Source organism: Hirundo rustica, chromosome 1 (genome assembly GCF_015227805.2).
Source record: "Hirundo rustica isolate bHirRus1 chromosome 1, bHirRus1.pri.v3, whole genome shotgun sequence".
Lineage (NCBI taxonomy): Eukaryota > Metazoa > Chordata > Aves > Passeriformes > Hirundinidae > Hirundo > Hirundo rustica.
Genome location: NC_053450.1, coordinates 51,795,456 through 51,814,862, shown reverse-complemented (window position 1 = coordinate 51,814,862; position 19,407 = coordinate 51,795,456). Strand labels below are relative to the sequence as shown.

The 19,407-nt window shown below is 36.8% G+C and overlaps 1 protein-coding gene across 10 annotated transcripts in view; it reads right to left on the bottom strand.

The window, feature by feature from the left end:
* PTPRM (protein tyrosine phosphatase receptor type M) overlaps positions 1 to 19,407 on the bottom strand; it is a 442,084-nt gene that overhangs the window by 82,253 nt on the left and 340,424 nt on the right. For 4 of the 10 annotated variants that reach the window (XM_040065165.2, XM_040065393.2, XM_040065795.2 and 1 more), the window contains 4 exons: positions 12,110 to 12,261; positions 9,474 to 9,548; positions 9,219 to 9,245; positions 4,544 to 4,731 (listed from right to left, as the gene is read on the bottom strand). In XM_040065165.2, coding sequence (XP_039921099.1) covers positions 4,544 to 4,731; positions 9,219 to 9,245; positions 9,474 to 9,548; positions 12,110 to 12,261 — 442 coding nt within the window. Of the gene's footprint in view, positions 1 to 4,543; positions 4,732 to 5,493; positions 5,506 to 9,218; positions 9,246 to 9,473; positions 9,549 to 12,109; positions 12,262 to 19,407 lie in introns of all 10 variants that reach the window. The other 6 variants (XM_040065318.2, XM_040065460.2, XM_040065877.2 and 3 more) reach the window with 3 other exon arrangements.

Below are 19,407 nucleotides of genomic sequence, written 5' to 3'. Positions count from 1 at the left end.
GTGGTTATGTCTGAACAAACTCCTTTGATAAAGGAGGAGCACCTGCCTTGTATAAAGGACCTCTATATCCCCATTTGCTGGGGTTGATCCCTCGTTGTGGATGAGAGAACACTTACATAGTAATATATGGCTTAACCAAACCACTGCAACTTTCCAGTATTAAAAATTAACAATGGAACTGGGCATTCCGCGATTGTTCTGAGCTCCATCTAAACAGGTGAAACTTGAAAAAAAGTAACAGCAGTGATCTCTATGGATGATTATTTCTAAGAATTTTCCATGCCATTTTCACTGGACAAGTTCCCACTATCTCACTTCTGTCTCTATCTCTGTTACATTTATAATCCCTAATGAGTTTTCCCCTGCATTACAAAAACAGAGTGAGAGAAACAGTTACGTACTCCTGGTTCTTGAAGACACATATGCTATCCTTCCTGTATTTACACTGTGGATTAATGCACCCATCTTCACCCAATGTTCCAGGGTCCTTTTTTCTGTTTTCTGTGTAATTTGGGTCTTGTGGGATAGAAAACAACCTGCACTGATTGTGGTACTGACTGCCTCAGCTGGTGTTGCAGAGTATCAAATAAAATCAGAGAAAAAGGCGTGATAAGAATGTTCAGGTTGGAGGTGAGAAAGATTAGTTGGAGTCACAAGGAACATGCAGGAAAAAATAGGGCCAGCTGGGTCCTACCAGTAGCTATAATAACATAACATTAAAAAAATACTCAATTTTCCTACTATTTTCAAGATTTCAGAACAGGGCCCCAGAAGCCCAAGTCTTAAAAGTGTCACGTGGCGGCAAATTTGTCTTCCAGCGAGAACCAAAGAGAAAGAAAAGATGTGACTGGAGACTGGGCATGAGTGACAGGATTCCAGTCTGTTATGGCAATGCATGACAGCAGAAAATGGAAATTATATCAGACTTCTTTCAAAGTCACACCTTTAATTAAAAGTGTGTACTATTCTAAGAGTGGTTTAGAAAAAAAAAATCCCAAAGTAGGCACCTATGGGGAAAACATCCTCCATGAAAAAGTTCCTGCTTGTCTGCAATACTTTCTGCCTCCCCAAACAAGGATCTGTATTTCTACTGGTTTTAGAGGGTGTTTTCCCCCATTTTGTTTCTTAAAACCATTTTGTACTTATCCCAGATATTCCACTTGCCAATGAAATTTTTTCAGCCAGTTGGGTTTTACTGATGATTACCACATCTGCCTTAACATATCTACATTAGCATATCTTCTGAAGTTCCATTTAAATGAATATACTGCTATTAAAACAGAATTTCTGTCATACCCCCAATTATTTTTAACACTAATCTCCAAATTCTCTTTAAATTACCCATTTTTTCATGATCACCTTTGACCACAATCACCCAAGGTATAGCTGAACAATGACCACGGCCAGATAACCTATTTTTAAATACTTTTACCAATCTATAACAGGTGCTCAGAAGTGCTAAACTGAAACAAATTGTTTAACACACATTAGATAATGCATTTCATGTTCCTGACCTTGACAGGCACCCTGAACCTGTATTCATCTATTTAACTATGATAATTTAGACATTAGTTCAGTTACATTGGTGCAACACATCAGAATGAAGACCATGCAGCACAGAAGGAACATATTCAGTGCAGTTTATCTTGACAGTACATAACATAACTGTATTTGAAATAGTATTGGTTTAATGATTCTGGACTGAAACAGTTAACTGCCAGAAAACCTTGAGAAAGGATGTGCTCGACAGAAGAGGAGGAGAGGAAAAATGAGACAGTTGACAGGGAGGAAAGCCTTAAAGACAAAGCTACATGGAGGAAGCTTTTTTTAAATTCTGTTATTGACACAGTCCTGCTAGTGACAGTAAGTGAGGCTGATCTGAGCAGGACACCCTTTGCAAATTTTGGCTTTTCAAAGGAACCTCTGGTTTTGAGATAATGGAAGCTCAGAACTCCCTGTCATGGAACATAATGTGAAATTGATTTTTCAAGGCTTTATCTACACAAAGTTGCACTGGTTTAATTAAAGGTGTGTTTTAAAATCAATTTTGTTAAAGCAGTCCAAGCTCCTGTGTGGACACTCTGAAATCGATTTGGAACTGTCTTCTGTCAACTAACCTCAATTTGGCAAAGAACCACTTTACACTGAGTTGTCACTAATTTAAGTTGATCCAAAAACAGGGTTAAAAATAAAACTTATCTGAAATTGTAAGACTTTAATGAATTTATCTATTTCTGCCCTAGCTATGCCAAGCCATGCTGGTCTCTAGTAGCCTAATTGATCTGTTTGGAAGCAGATGAACTCGTTACTTGGATTTATGGCCCTTTGACGGATGTTTTTGTGAAAGGATATAGTGAAATCCCTGTGAAAGTACTGAATCTAAAACCAAAAAGTGACAGGTGTAAGGAGGAAGAAGTGATGTATTTCAGAAACCACTTTTCCCTTTTCTAGTTACTTTGTTTCTTTAATGCAGAAAGAAGAGCAAGGAGGCTCCTTCATGAGCCATAAAAGCTCTCCCATGCTGTAGTTCTGGGGAACAGATTAAATAATCCACAATCAGTGTAGGGGTGCTTGGGAAATCAGGCCAATGTTATCCTGTCAGTCTAACAGCTAGCACCACTGGAACCAAGCTAAAATCTCTCCTTTCTTAAGGGTCTGGCAGGGGATAGAAAGGATTTTAAAGAACCACTGCAGACTAGCTATGCGGAAAATTCCCCGAGTTTAAGGATTTCTGTGCAATCCCAACCATTCACACTCCACTAGGCCGCAAATAAAGGTCTGCATTTAGCTCCACAGCTTACAGAAATGCATTCGTGTTCTTTCCACACCCGAAAAACAGATGGGAAAGCAAGCAGTGAAGTTGCTACTGGCGTGGCCTTAAGGACACGTCTGCATGTGCTCTGGTTCCGCAGACAGGCACAGTATCGGTCTCTCCAGCCAAGAGCAAGAGCCTGACCCTGCCTGTGGGGACAGGAACCAAAAAGGTAAAATCCTGCAAAACAGGGTGTTCCTCCAAACCCCCGAGTATAGGGAGCTACAGATACTCAGTATCCCAAGCAGGTAAATCCTAACGCAGAGCTGAGCAGTGAGCAAGTAAGAACCAGCCTGCTACTGCTCAAAGACAATTTTTCAACATTTATCCTTTGTGTCAGTTATGCTACACCGAAAACTTGTGCATGACACCAACAGGGCATAAAATTACATGTATGTGCTTATATGGTGAATTATAGCCCAAATTATTGAGAATAGAGGCCCTAATTATTAAGTTTTATATTAAAGCACTTAAAACTGCGCATGACAGCAAGTGCTCTGTATCCTTGCACTCCTCTGAAGTGCTCCTAATGGGCAATATGCTACTCTACTTTCTGTTCTGTTCCACAGATTTATTTTCAGAGTGAATCCTGTGTGAATTTCTCTTGAATCAAACTCTTTCCCTGGTGAGACTATATAATCCTGCTGTCTTGTTAGAGCAAAAACCATCTATGAGACTTCATTCAAAACAAATCCCCTGTCAAACTATTTCTTCCTTTTCATTTGGACATTTATCCTTCTGATAATACATAAGGAAGAAATTCTTTTGTTGTCTAGTTCAAATTTGTAAAGAGGACAGAATCAGTCTGACAGAAATGTAAACAAAGAGATTTGCAACCTTTCTTCTGCAGCGCTAGAATATACTGAGCATTCACTGCATATGGAGGAAAAATAGCATTACTGCAGTAGTTCAATGGAAAAACCCTCAAATATATGGCTAGTTATAGCTCATTCTGATTATAACAATTTCCATATATAAAGAGGAGTTTTTCAATTCCAGTTTCACTATTTTAAGTCCTCCTTCCCTGCCACTATTAACAAACTTCACCCTAATGTATTGCATCTACTGGTGTTAGTCATGACTACACCTACTGTCTGCAATGGGATGCCATTCATCACTTGGTAGGCTGAAAATTAAGTGATTTTCCTGGAAATTGTTTTTCAGCAGAATCACTTGATCCACTGTAGTTAAAAAGCCAAGTCATTGGTTGCACTATAAATTCCACTTTACAGTCTTGATTTTATTTTTTTAAAATAAATTAATTGTAGTTTTCCTCTAGGCTTAATGCTGGTATAAAAGGTTTTGGCTGATGAGCAAATATTTTCCAAACACAAGAATTTTCAATTCTATCACTTTTAAATAACAGTGGCATAAAAAACCTCACAGGAACAAACTTGTTTAAGTCAGCCAAACAAATGAAAGTTGACAAGTGATTAGGTCCTCCTGGGAATGAATTGTTTTCTACGTTCCAGGGGAAAAAAACGTCATCTGTGACTTTTGAAGTGGCCTGAAGCATGGGTTTTGTAAATCTAATACTACAAATACCAGTCTAAACAATTACATATTTAACCAATTTTTATAACACGAAGCTGGCATGACAAAGCGTGAAGTTTGAAAAAACTCCATCTCTTTTAAAATGCAAGTATGCACACTTGTAAAAACTCAGCATCAGACACATACAACCAACGGTGCAGAAGACATAATAATCAGATCCTCAGACCTGACACTTACTTCATACTCCTCTTTAAATCCATAACCTTCTGCACACTTCATCTGGGTGATGTGCTGCAGCAAGTCAGCTACACGGATGGCTGGATGGAGCTGTCCGGTCTGGTAGGGCACATCCACTGGATCTCTCTTCTTATAGGTGTGGGATTGTACCAGGCTGCTTGTGTCACTGACCATCGTGTGGGTTTCATCTAGAAAAAGAGTTATCTCATCATGTACTGGCTCATTTTCACTTCTTAAAAGAAATAGAAACTACAAAGATTTCTAGAGGAATGGCAGAAATCTGACACCATCAGCATTGGTTCTGTCTGTGAAGGCTACACCAGAAGAACAGTAAATCCATGAGCAGTTTACACACGGAAATTGCAAGACTGATTGGAATGAGGCAAAGTCCATAGTTCTACAATGGAAGCATTGCAGAGCAGTCCAAACTCTAATATTGTTTTAAATATTGCTAGCTGATTGCAAACAAATTTTAAAACAGGCATTTTGTTTTAAACTGCATAGAAGTTTCATTCTGAAACTTCAACAAGTCCCATGGAATGAAACTGGACTTGTATTTTTCATAGACTATTAAAGTGCTATATTTTACACTGCAAATTTAGAGCAAATGTTTGGAGTGAGCAAAATAAAAAGATGCACAAAATGGCTTATGGTTTCATCAAGCTAGGACTGCAATGGAAATGTAGATCTTAAAACGACACTTGGAGACAAACTACAAGAGGACAAATGCAAAGGATCATCTGGGAAGGAAAAAATGTCTTGACTGACTGCTGAACATGCTTTAGGACCATGGTGCATCATGAGCCACCACATTAGGCATGGAATGTTATATGTCAACTGACATGCAAGCCAACAAACAGGAGACCCCCGTGGGCTGGTTAAAATTTTTATGAGACACATACTTCTCCCAACCCTCCACATCTCTTCCATGGGGCAAATGGGCAACTTACCATTGATTGGCACTTTTAAGAAGATACATATCAGGAGAAAAAAAGAGGAGGAGAAAAAGGAAACAGGGCATAAGCAACAGTACTACATTAATAATTACAGGTAATTTTATGTTTTTAATTTAGTCTTCACAGAATGATTCCCTAAATGAGTGAGATTCTGATCTCTGTTTCACAGTAGAAATTAGATTTGCTAAAGCCAAGGTATCATACTGTGAGTCAACTCACACAGACGGAAATGAGATCAAAACCTATACTTAGAAGTAAATAGATGTGAAAGTGCACTCTACCTAAGAAAGCAATATGACTTGCTTCCTGTATAGATGGAATTCTAAAAATTTATTCAGACTCGACAAGAGAAAAAACCCACCCCAAATTCTAAGGTCCAAGAATCACCACAAATATTTTATCTGTTTACTCAAATAATAATTTTGTATATCTTAGAGTTTTTTAATTTTAACAAAAATTGTTAATATGGTGCTTTGACTTATTCAAACTAGTCCTATCTGACTGAACATTGAAAAAAAAAATCTGTATAATGCCTACAAAATAAGGTATTTGTAAAAAAAAATTACTTTGTAAAATAAGCCATATGAAAGGGAAGCATTAAAATAATATTTCCACATTCATAAGTTAGATACATTATAGCAGAAAGTTCCACAAATACTCTGTATGAAAAGGTCCCAGATTCTCATGTATGCTCCAAAAATACTAACACACCTTGTTAAAGGTGAGATTCTGGTCTTAGTTGTACTACTGAAAATTGATGTTAAAGCCAGAAAGCTCAATGAATCATATTTCAAAGATGGTTTGAGGCCCTCTCAATTCCCGCTAAGACAAATGAAATCTGGTCCTCATTAAGCATACAGTCAATATGAACTGTGCATTGACACCTAAACCAAAAACAGCAGAGAAAAATGTATGGATATGAGTATGGCCATTTCAGTCCTCTTCTTGCCAGTCTGCTAATCTGGTCTAATGCAGAGGAAAGGGAATAATCTTTTAGTCATAAAATTTTACAACTTTTGTCTGATGCGGTATAAAATTGTACTGCAAAGCACCTTGGGATGCATGGCATGAAGCGTGGTATACAAGTGTAGGTACAGTATGTTGCTGCTGAAATGGCACCTGAAAACTACAAGGTGGCTAAGACACAAAAAGACAAAAAAAAGTGTAGAAAGTTGATAATGATTTTTTGGCTTGCTTATTTCAATTTTAGAAACAGGTTAGAAAACTTGAGGATGTATTTTTCTTTTTTGCAGACTGCAAAGTTCTTTGCAACACAGACTGTTAGTAACTAAGATGAAGGCAAAGTTATCAGACTTTTGCTATGCAAGCATCAGCCTAACACTTTTGAATCTCTTCCCTAAGCTCCCTAGTTTTGGACTGTTTTTCATCTCTCCATTTTTTAATCTCTTATAGCTTCATTAATACAGAAGGAGTTATTATTTAAGCTTTTCTAAATAAAGTGTTTAATAGTGTTTTTAATCCTTGGTTTATATAGTACATTAGGAGCTATGTATATTATAGTTTTTTACTTTGCCTCTGAGCACTGTAGCATGAGCTTTTCAGGCTGTCAGTTTTTCAAAGGGTGGGCTCGTCCACATGCAGAGTCCCTGTGCAATGGGAAGTTTGCCTGGCATTAAATACTCCTACAGCTGCAGTTGTCCTACTGTACACTTACCCATTCCCGTAGAGCTATACAACATTGATTAAGTAATATACTTTGGAAACAGTAGGTGTTCTGTGGCTTTTCTAGCAGATTTTGAAAGCTGAACTCCACCATCTACCAGACTTGTACCTTCCTCAGGAGGGAAGATCATTTAGTTCTTACTATGGGCTTGATCCTGCAGTTTAACACAACTTCTTTGGATAACAGAAGACAGTAAGAGCAGGTTTTACTTGTAATTAAAACCCTGCATACTTTGTTAACAGCTGTATTCCTCTACCAGCTCAAGCACAGTTGATTTGATTTACCTCAGATACAACACTATTTCTGCACAGACAGTCATAAACACATATTGGGAGAGAGATCTAATCTGAATGGATCTCTGTTCATAAAATGGTACTAAATTTTTAACATGTAAAGTTACAAAAATACTTATACAGTGAAACAACTGAAATATTTTCTGAGATGAGTAAGCACAGGTTTGCTGTAGTAGGCCATAAAATACACACCTAACTAATTAAAAGATTTTACAGACTTAGTAAAATCCAAGAATTTATTTTTCCCAGTGTGTGTTTGCCTGATAGCTGAATTACTTGCTTAGAGATTATTTCTTGGGCGAAAAAAAGCTAACAAATAATTTTATCATTGTTATTACAGAGAAAAGAACCACAAAAATAACCAAATAAAGCATTAACTAAATAATACAGATAGGAAATCTCAAAGTTTTTCTCCTGATAATAGTACTTTTCTCCTTGCCCACCCACAAGGTCAGAAAGAACATCTACTGCATGAAGCGTTGAATGAATGCTAAAGCACACAAAAAAATCTAACATCTCAGGCAGTTAAAAGGCACTGCAAATTTCATTTGCATGCAGATTATTACATTGTTACAGTCACTACCATTACCTTCTTCCAGATTTACATAATGTATAAAACCAGCGAAGTTCCTTCTCAAAGTTATCACACTGAAGTGCACTGCACTAAATATTCTTTCACAATAACAAATTTTCAAGATCACCTTCTTAAACTTTTACTTCTTATATGCTTCACTCTGTGTCTATCTAAGCCTGTTTAAATTACAGTTTAAGGGCAGGAATCAGTTAAGGGCTCTTAAATTTTTTATAGTGATTGGAAGAAAAAAGAGGAGACAGGAAAATATTTGTTGTGAAAACATAAATTAAAAAATGAGTAAATGAATAGGCTTAACACTTAAGGAGTTTGACTTCCTGGTGCAGTGCACTGTTATGTTTTGAATTGCTACTAAAAACTGCCCCTGTTTATTTTAAAGTTAGCACGGGAAGGAGGTGTAAACGAATACAAGCCACGAAGGGGTTAGAGTTATGCATTGAAAATGCAATAGCGCCTCATGCTTACTATTTATCACTGTGCAGAAACCTCTCTCTTTTGGACACTGGATAATAGATTTTCCTAAATTCCAAGTGGAAATGTTTTACGTTTTAACTGTATGGTTTCAACCTACAGTTTCACTGTTTTATTTCATCCCTGTGACACTTGATGCATAATAAACTATATACTCAAGTGTCATGTTATCATTTTGCTGTTCAAAATACCATCTCCTCTTTGAAACTTCACTTTTTGACAAGCATGTCAGAAACTGCAGAATTGTCAGAAGACATGATAGCTGGTAGATGGCCAGGACTGTATTTTGCCTGATTTTTTGTATTCTGAGTAGTATAACTAGGAAGAAGTTATTTTTAAAAAGTGACATCTTCAGTTCTGTGATAAAACAGAAAAAACATGAGGAAAACTATTTCAATTGCTGCTATAATCAAATTCTTTTGTGTCACTCCAAATACATGCATAAACATTTTCTTGCAAATCCACATATTAAAATTATTTGTCTTTTCTCCCCTGACTTGCACTATGACAGTAATAATCAAACCTGATAACTGCCCGTAGCACCTCAGTGTAGCCAAGCCTACCACCCCTCCCTTTAGCATAAAGCTCCAGCATTTTGCATACTATTGTCTGCTCCCCAAGAACTGCAACTTCCAAAATTACTTCAGCAATAAACTTTGATAAAGGGAAATGTTCTCACCTAAAATTGCAGTTGGCACAAATGGATCTGTCATACATCATAAGCAGGTCAATGCAGGAAAGGTAAAAAGAGAGAGAACAGTAAATGATTGATACATGTTCCCGAGTTTCCTTTCAGAAAGCTACTGTTAGCAACCGCTATGTTTCTTATATATACATTAAATGCTGATGGCAAGAAGTAAAATAACATAAATATGTATGCTTTTATTATGGAAAGGTCTATAGAGGGTGGAAACCAAGGAAAAAAACTGGTTACCTGGGTAGTAAGAATTAGGCACTGTTGTGCTCAGTGTGTTAGTTTTCATTGTAAATGAAGATGGTGAAGATACAGCTGCAAAAAGAAACAAAGCTGGTTAGAGAGAGAGATATGATATGCAACTGTTGAAGCTGAGTAACACAGCAGATGGGATTGACTTGACTTAAGAGTTCATCCTGCTGTGTTTCTTGCACTGGAATCAGGACCTAGGGAAAGCCAGGCAAGTCTAGTGAATGAAATAGCTCACAGAATTTGATCAATTCTCTAAAAAGAAGTGTCGTTGGAGACAGCATTTTGATTGCTGATGGAAAATGCACTTTTTAAATCACAAGATTAGACTGAATACTGATGCTTGAAAGAACACATCAGAACAAGAGGTGTTTTTGACAGAAGCTTTGATCAATTATAAGTCTTCCTTATAATACTGTAAATACCTTATGCAAATACTCTAATGTAGTTTATTTTTTCCTTTCCTTTTTTTATTTGATTTGTTTAGACAGATGGGTAGTGTGCATAGAGATTCTAATAGGCCCTGAATATTACTCTTTGTTTGAAGGTGGTTTTCAGGGAGTGATATACAGACCAATGCTCACATTGGTATTTAATCACTGAACCATTTGCAAAACCAATGGGAAAGCCTGATGGGAACAAATTAAGTTCAGTTTGCCCCTAGTATACAAATATCATGCAAATTACCATTGTAAACACAGATACATTTAACAGGTAGGAGTTAATCACAATATTTTACAGGATGTTCAGTCAAAGCATTATTAGAGGCTTTTAAGCAAAGCTCATTGCAAATTCTGCCTTAGCTGCTTGTCTACACAACTCAAATTCAGTCTGATCAGTGCATGTAAGCATATTCTGGAGACCTGTAAACAGACTGACAGGAAGGTGTGAAACAAAACAGAGTTGAGAAAGACAGGATCTGCTGGATGAGGGGTGACATTACTCCTGCTGGGTTTCATCCATCTTTTTTCCAGTTGATCTCCTAGGGCAAACAGTTACTAGCCCTTGTTAATATGGGGATATCTCAAAACTGGCCTAAATAATGCTGATAGTTATCATTTAGCATATAAATTAATATATCTGAGACCATGTTCTTTTTATTAGGTCTCCAGAATGAGGAGATTACATTTCCTTGATTGTTACAACAGAGTGATACTTCTTTTGCGTATGGATACAGAGATTAGTTGAGGTCAGGGCTGCTGCTGCAGGTTATAAAACTTCATAGGTAGAGAATGCAGGCAGGGTAATGAACTTTCATAGGATGTGGGAATGTTCTAAATCTCTTGATTACACCTTCTGGTGACACTCTTTCTGGTGACATGTTTCTTATGGAAAGTCTAATTAGAGGTTCTAGCCCTCGAGTGGTATGAAAAACTCTTTACGGCAATAATTTGAAAGAGGTTTGAGGTGGTTTACATAAAAAGAGGATTTAGTCCCAGGAACTCATTGCAGCTTCATTTGTAGTTATGACCATTCAGTAGGACCAGTGGAAAACTGTACCGTGATGATGGAAAATGAAGTAAAACCTCTCGATCTCTTCAGAGAAATAAGCAATCTCATTAACTGCAAAGGTATATTCTCACCAGAAAGGCAGGTCTGATTTGAAAGATGTATTTCAAATCCATTTCAAAAGTAACTCAAATGCAAATTAACATTGCAAATTCTGAGCCTAATGCTGCTGAGAAAAGTCTCTCTGTATAAACCTCACAGAGTGTTTGTACAATTGAGCTCATCAAAGATAAATTCTTAAGCGTATTATTAAAGAGTGGGAGTTGGGCCTTGCATACTATTAGTACTTGAAAAAAATTATAATCTTTGACAATTTCTGAAGATGTTAAGAAAACCACTGGCATACAAAAAAACCCTGAGGTTCCTTAAGAACCAAAAAATAAAAAAAATTTTTTGAACTTAGTCATTCTTTTAAACAATTATGAAAAACTATTGTTTTTTCATGGTCTTTTCTTAGTGCCAACCCTCTGACAAGAGTGAGACCTTGACTAAAATTCTAATACAGGAAATTTTATAACCCAAATCTTATTTATTTTCGGGATAGATCCAAGAAGACCCAGGATATTAGAGAATCTCTTATGAAATTGCAGAACAGGTAAGTCCACTGAGTTCTTCCTTTGCATAAGCAACAGAAAGAGCATCATCTAGAGCTGTAAATAATAAGACAATCAGATTATCATTATTAAGTTATTAGACTCAAAAATTAAAATAAATTTATATTACCAAAAAAAGTGAGCAAGGGAAGCATTTGAAGGACCTGGGACAGCATGAGGGATATAAAATTTTCAACATAATCGAGATTGGAGAAAGGTAAAACTACTGTTCAGTAATGTCACTGCTCTTCTGCAGAAGAAAAGGATGGACAGAAAAAGGCTCAATTATCCTTATTATTTTTAAAGAAGTCTATTCTTGATGTCTGACTGTCTTGCTCATTTGAATAGACACTGTAATGTGCTGCACAGTGGGAAACTCTCGGTCCCATGGATTTTCCATGACTGAGTAATGAGGAATATTTTAAAAACCATTTGCACCTTTCTTTCACCTTAAAAAAAAAAAAAAAAAAAGAAAAAAAAAAAAAAAAAAAAGAAAATAAAGGAAAAGAAAAGAAAAAAACTTACATCTCCCATTTAGATTGTGCGTGTCCATGAAAGAGAAAGCTTCATCACAGTTGGTGCCTTGCTCAGTGTAGCTTTTATCCATTGAATTCACCATCACTGTCATTTCCTGCCGAGTACTACTCAATGTCTCTTTCCGCTTTTTAGCCAATTTTCTTAAGAAATGAATGATGAGGGAAAAAAAAGGAGAAAAACAACTCTCAGTAAGCAGACATAGTCTTCATGTTGTTTATGTTAGTATTGTAGTTTATAACCATATTCTTAAGTAACAATTACATTTGTTTTTGCATTTCTGGAATCTTAAATTTATTTTACTCTCATCTCTTTCAGTCTGATAATCAAGGGATAGTTGACAGGCACAGACATGTGGTCAAGATCACCTTAATCCTTGGGGACAGCCACTGAATTAAAGGGGACTACTTGGATATGAAGGTGATGTGAGCTATAGTATCAGAGGCTACATCTGATTAAACATATAAATAAGAATGAAAAGACAGATTTCACTGGAACTGACAAATCAGTACCAACGCTCACACATGTAGAAGAGTCTGGAGTGGTTTCACTGAGACCCTGTGTAAGACAGCAATCTGGTTTATATAATACTGTATCGTGTATGTTGGAGCTCTGAATACACACTGCACATTTCACATTAGACATTCCAAACTGACTCGCATTCCTAAAGACTATTTTCCGTCACTCCTGATTTCAGAATTAGACACATGAGTTAGTTGCTTCTCAGCAGGAGTGGTCTGTCACAGACAAGATTTTATATCTGATACTACAATAGTGATTCATTAAACTGTAATTGCCTTGGATGCATATACCTTTTTTTTTTTCCAGGCGTGTCTGTTTCAGTCTGAAGTCTCACTGTCTCCTCCTGAGTTATGCTTAACTGTATCACAAAACAACACATCCAAAACTCTTGATTTCTCCTTCAACCTCTATGAGGCATCTGTGATCCTGATGACAGTGGATCCCATGACTATCTGGCTTGTTTCCCTGGCCTGTGACTCTGTCTGAGACGAAGCCTTTCTCCAAGGTCTTGCCTACAGCCTTAATTTAAATTTTCTGGATTCCTCTGTAGAGTATCTTCAGGGTATGGGTTTAAAAAAACATAATGGTTCCACAGATATTACTTGTCCTGTCCGTTAATTCAATGATTTTCCTCTGTGGAAAACATAACGAGCCAGCTCATATTCGTCTGGCAGAAGGATCTTTTATATAACTTCAGCTAAAAGTTCTAGGAGCTTATTATTTCACCTAGGTTCCTTCGACTTCTAGAGGCCAAATGTATCAAGCATAACCAGTTTGTGCTAACTTTTAAAGCCTTTCTGTTTGTTAACTCTTATTCAGTATGAAAAGATGGTTCCCACCACAGACAAAATTTTACAACAGCCTCCCCTAGATTTTGAAACATTTGTCTCATCTCATGCTACACAGGAGGGGCTTTCTGTAACTCTCCCAACTGATATCTCTCTTCCACTTCAAATCACTGCCTGCAGACACAATTGCAAAGTAGCAATATTACTGCTTCCTACGCTGATCACTATTGCCTCAGTTGCCTCATATTCCCCATCTATCCATCTGTTATCCCCTATCTCTCACACTGATAAGAAGCCATTTGTGTAGGAGCTGTGGTTATGTTCTGAATCCACATAGTACCAAGCTCAGCAGTATCTTAATCCATGAATAAAGCTCAAAATGCCTTTGAAATTAAAGGCTTGCTAACAATACAAGTAGGAATAAGAAGTGCAGGCATAGTATTGGCTCACTGGACAGAAGACTATTAAGGGTCACATTTGGGCCTCAATAAGCTGACAGATTGCCACTCCACTCCCGAGGGCATGCCCCCATGACTGAAAGTGAATGAAGTACACTGCCTTAAACACCTGCCGCAGCACTTGCAGCAATGAGCAGTGTTATGCCTTTGCCCATTCCAGCTCAGGAGTCACCCGTGTCTGCTTGAGTCTTTGCTTACTCTGTAAATTTGATAATAAAACTGGCTCTTTATTACTCCACAGTGCATAAACGGACAAGGGAGGATGGTCTGAACTCTTTCATATCAGAGACAGCAAAATTTTATTCAATTATCATAAGTAAAACAAAACTCTTAGGACTGCATCCTTCAATTTCCCCCTCCTTCATATCTAATTGTAATGAATAAGTAATATATTATTCAAAGTAGAATCTGAGACTTATCACGTAATACATAAATAACATATTGGAAGTTCTTTATAAGGAAAGGCTTATCAAAGTGGTAACACGAAATCAATTTTTTTCCTCTCTTTTACTCTTAGATAGCAGTACATTTAGGTGGCAGTCATGCATGGCTCCCCTTCCCATCCTTGGGTCCCATGATCAAGCTAAAGCAGACTTATTTTTTATGACAGTAACAACCGTACAGTACTTCTCAATCTGAATCTAATTCTGGAAATAGGTCTTGTGGGAAAAGTTCAAATCTGAAGCAACTTACACGAAGAGAGCAATACCAGCCAAACTTCTGTACTGTGAAAAAAAACACCCACTGGACCCAGTCAAGTAAACTTTAGCTGAATATAACATTTCTAGCATCTGCAGTTTTTCGATTTTGCTGAAAGTGTTGCAGTGCTGCAGCCTCTGCATCTCATCCATTCATTGGATGTTTCAAACCCCAAGAGGGTCTAGCTATACAAGATTTAAGAAACTCGTAAAACCGTGGTACCTCACATCTCCACCACCACTCATACTCTTATGTTTGAAGTAGATTTTGGGGGAAAAAAAAGGTTTAAATATTTGATCATCTTCACTCACGGAAAAGACACTTCATAGCTACTATCTGATGTTTCACCCTTCTTAAAGGAAAAAAGATCTACAGCCAAAGGGAAAACATAAAACAGATGGAAGCTCCCAGGATGATTACCTACGATGAAATTATTTTTGTACGGAAAGCAAAAAGATCAGCTTATCACACAAATAGTGTTACCATGACTATATGAGGAAAGAGAATGTACTATATCAGTTCCAGGAAAGAGAAGTCTGATATTCAGAAAAATCTCAAGACTAGCTAGCGGAATTTTAAGGCACAAGAAATAGCAAGAAGTGAACTGGTGCAATGGTTAGAATATATTAGAATGCAGAGCAGACAAAATACAGACTTCCCCTGCAGAAATGTGTGGGATTTTGTGTATCATCTACTCTGTTCTGTTACAAATATTAATAAAAAAACAGTCCAGGAAAACGGTTCATCACAATCTGCCCCCATTTTATCTACCACAATGAAACACTCCAAAGATTCATCTTCTCCTGTATAGTCCCTCCTTTTTGAAAGGCTCACTCTGAAGAACTTGTGCAAGCCTAACTCACTATCGTTCTTAAAATCCTCTTTCTCAGTGACTTTTCCCTCAAACCTTCCAAGAAACCAACTCCAATAACTGTTACGCTGCTACTACAGTCAGCCTTTGTCTGGTTATTTTTCCATCTATTTTTCTGCATCCCCTTTCTCTGTCCTGTCTTGACTTAAATAACAAACTCTTTTGGACCTAGCTTGTCCTTTCTCTTCATGTTTAAAAAGCACTGGGCACAAAGAATGGGGCACGATGGGACACTGCCATAGTTAGAGGAATGTAACAACAGTAAAAAAAAAAAAAAAAAAAAAATTGACTGGGGTTGTAATGAACTCAGGCCCTGACAAAATCGCGCCTTTCATCTTAACTTAGGAATAATGAGAAAAGCATATTAATTTCAATCTAACAAAAACTTCCAGCTTCCCCATTCCATGACAAATGGTACTTTGTATCAGTATGCCTCCTTTCTCACCAAGTAAAGAAAGGAGAAACAAGATGCTGCCACTTTCCACAGCTCCAGCAACACACTACCATCACCAAGATATTCATAAATGAAGTGAGATGAAATTTGTAATTGTGCTGCTAAAGGAATTGGGCTGAATTTTTTCTTTTAATTAGTGCCCTGATCTATTGCACTTACTGTAACTCAAGGGAAAATAGCTGATTTTTACATACTTATTGTTTCAAATTTTACTTCTCTGCTCGTGGACAAATCACAGAAATGGTTCAGATGAAGAAAGGCTTTGGGGCTTTCACGTAAACCAGCAGAGCAGTGCACTTGTAGTTGCAAAAACCTTTTAACAGTTTGCTCACCAAACCTCTATAGGAATCTAAACTACAACAAGAATGATCTTTTAGTAAAATGTTTTAGCAGCTGGTTAGAAAGATGCGATACCAAGGGTAGGGTTAAATGGTCATTTCTTCACAACAAGAGACACATTACTAGTGGCTATCCTACATAAGTGCATGTTAGTATTTGCACTATTTACCATACACACAGTGACCTAGAAAATGTCCAGAATATTTTCCAAAAACCCACAATTTTTAAGCTGTAGTAAAAATTACAAATAGGGTTAAAAAGTTACAAATTTATTTCATGAGGTAGAGTGAATGGATATTCACATAAGGCAAAATTCAGTGTTGAAAGATAAAATGTTATGCATAAGAGAAAATTATTCTAATTATAAACACACAATATTGCATCTAAATGACTTCATAAAATACAGAAAAAAGAAATCTGATAGCTGCTGATTCTCTGAAGACAAGAAGTTTAGCACTATGTATAGCCAAAAAGGCAAAAAGAAGTCAGAAATGACTATGTAAGGGATAGAGAACAAAATGGAAAATGTGATTAAGCAATTGTATAGATCTATGGAGCTTCCACATTTTGAGCACTGCATGGAATTCTGACACATACCTATCCCAAAAAGATTTTCACAAAGTAGACAATATATACAGAGAGGTGATAGGAAGATGAAAGGAGCAGATCCTACCAGAAGAGCAGTAATCCTTCAGTAGATAAGGAGTCAGTCCCTAGTTTAAAAAGGAGGCAGTTGAACTGAGAATATGATAAAAGCAGAGAAAAGAAAAACATGAAGAAAACTAAGAAATTAATAAAGAATTAGCATTTTTCAAGCATGAAAGAACCAGAAGCAGGGAGTATATAGATTTTTTTAAATACAGAAGTAAATATTTTCACAAAACTCAGAAAATGCTCTGCTCTGCCTTGCCCTGAGTCCTATGCGCATTTTTGGGCATCACAATATTTAAAAAAAAGCCATTAAGCTATTAGAGAGTGTCCAAAGGAGGACAATAAAGACGGCTAAGGGCCTGAAGGGGAGACCACATGAGGAGTGGCTGAGGTCGCTTGGTCTGTTCAGCCTGGAGGAGGCTGAGGGGAGACCTCATTGCAGTTACAACTTCCTCATGAGGGGAAGAGGAGAGGCAAACACTGATCTCTGCTCTCTGCTGACCAATGCCAGGATGCAAGGGAATGGCCTGAAGTTTTATCTGGGGAAGTTTAGATCGGATATCAGGAAAAGGTTCTTCACCCAGAGGGTGGTTGGGCTCCCCAAGGAAGTGCTCACAGCACCAAGCCTGATGGAATTCAAGAAGTATTTGGACAGTACTTTCAGGTACATGGTGTGATTCTGGGGATGTCCTGTGCAGGGCCAGAATTGGGGACTCGATGATCCTTCCAGTTCAGGATATTCTATGAACACTTTGTAACACATCACCACTAGGACTCATGAGATATCAAAAGTTAATATTGGTAAAAGAGTATGTGATTAAGGGCTGAGCAGAGTACAGTGAATGCATTACCTTTCCTTCACTCTGTTTCTCTGTTCATCTAAAGGTCTGCCACTGGCCACTATCACAGACATGGTGGGGATTTTTATTCCAAATTTTGATTCCAAAATTTTTTTATTGTATTAACAATGTTTTCAACAGAAAATGCAGGAAACAGGATTTGAATACATTACCTGGTTTTCTAACACTCAGAATTACTCACTTTTTTTGGATTTTTTAGTCTACTTACAATACCAGCTGTATTAATCAACATTATTATTATTATTATTATTATTATTAGTAGTAGTAGTAGTAGTAGTAGTAGTAGTTCATAAATGAATTGAATTACTTTGCCCATCTATTTTGGCTGCCTAGGATATGCTAAAAAGAAAACTCATAGCTACTTTTGGGCAATCTGCTTCAACCTGAAATAATTTAATAATCATAACTGATTCAGCAAGATTCAGCATGAAGATGCGTTGTGATAAAAGCTCTCCACAGTGAGTAAAAAAAGTGCAAAGATAACAGACTTGTTCCTTGTTTATTGAGTTTTTATACATTTTTTCCACCTACGTTGAAATTATTTTTTCTTGAACAACCAAACAGTTTTTCTCAATAACTGTGATTGCTTTCCTGTCTTCAACAATGGGTGATCTAAGGCAGAGACAAGCGCACACATCACATATCGTTGTGAGGATTACATGCGTGTGTGCTGGTACACATTTGGTAACATTTGGTATTATTATAATCTGCATTAGAAAATACAAAAGTCTACTTTCTATTTTTAGAAAATTTTTCTTCTTTATGTAGGAATACCTTGAATCTCCAATGCCTCATTTGTATTCTTTATGTTGCTTTTTATTGTTAAGAAGTCCTTATAGAAAGGAAGTTTTCAGAACCTGAACATCAAATCCAACTCAATCAAAATGGAAATTTCTTTAGGTGATATTAAATAACTATAAACTCAAGTAATTAGTACTTTAGTCTACTTTACGTTTCTTATCAAAACAGCAAAACTCTGCACAGAACCCTTTCGATCTCCTCAAATGCACTGAGCCACAAATATGTAGCAATTGAAATCAAATAAGGAAATGAAATATAAACAGTATGGCATTAGTGATAGTAAAGTTCTGCTCACCTGAACTTCTGTCATTCCATTTAACATTTATATGTCTTATATTGAAATGCAATATGCTCAAGACTGCAATTTCACAGTGACATTATACTGTGTTCTGTCGATATTTTATCAGACAGTAAATAAGGCTAGGAGAAATATTTTTAGAGGCACTACATTTTGCAGCAAGCACCAGAGAGCACTTAATAAAATACTTTACAAGCTGTCCCCACTTCAAGGACTAGCATTTCTAGAGAACAACCACAGGGAAAGTAATTGTTAGGAGAATTATAAAAAAGCAACAGGTGGCAGAATAACACTGAATTGTGTTGTTCCTTGCTTATGATCTCTTAGTATGCAATCCCATATTTGATTATAAAATTATTCTTTGTCCTAAGAAGCTCAACATATATTTTGCATTGACATCAGAATAGTACGGAAGACTGATTTAGAGATTATGAATATTTTAATATAGACAGGGGTTCATAAGCCTTTTTACCTGATGTACAAAGGCGTGGTTTATTATAATTTCTTTTAGGTGCTTTCTCTTTGTTCTAATTATCAGCTCCTGCTTC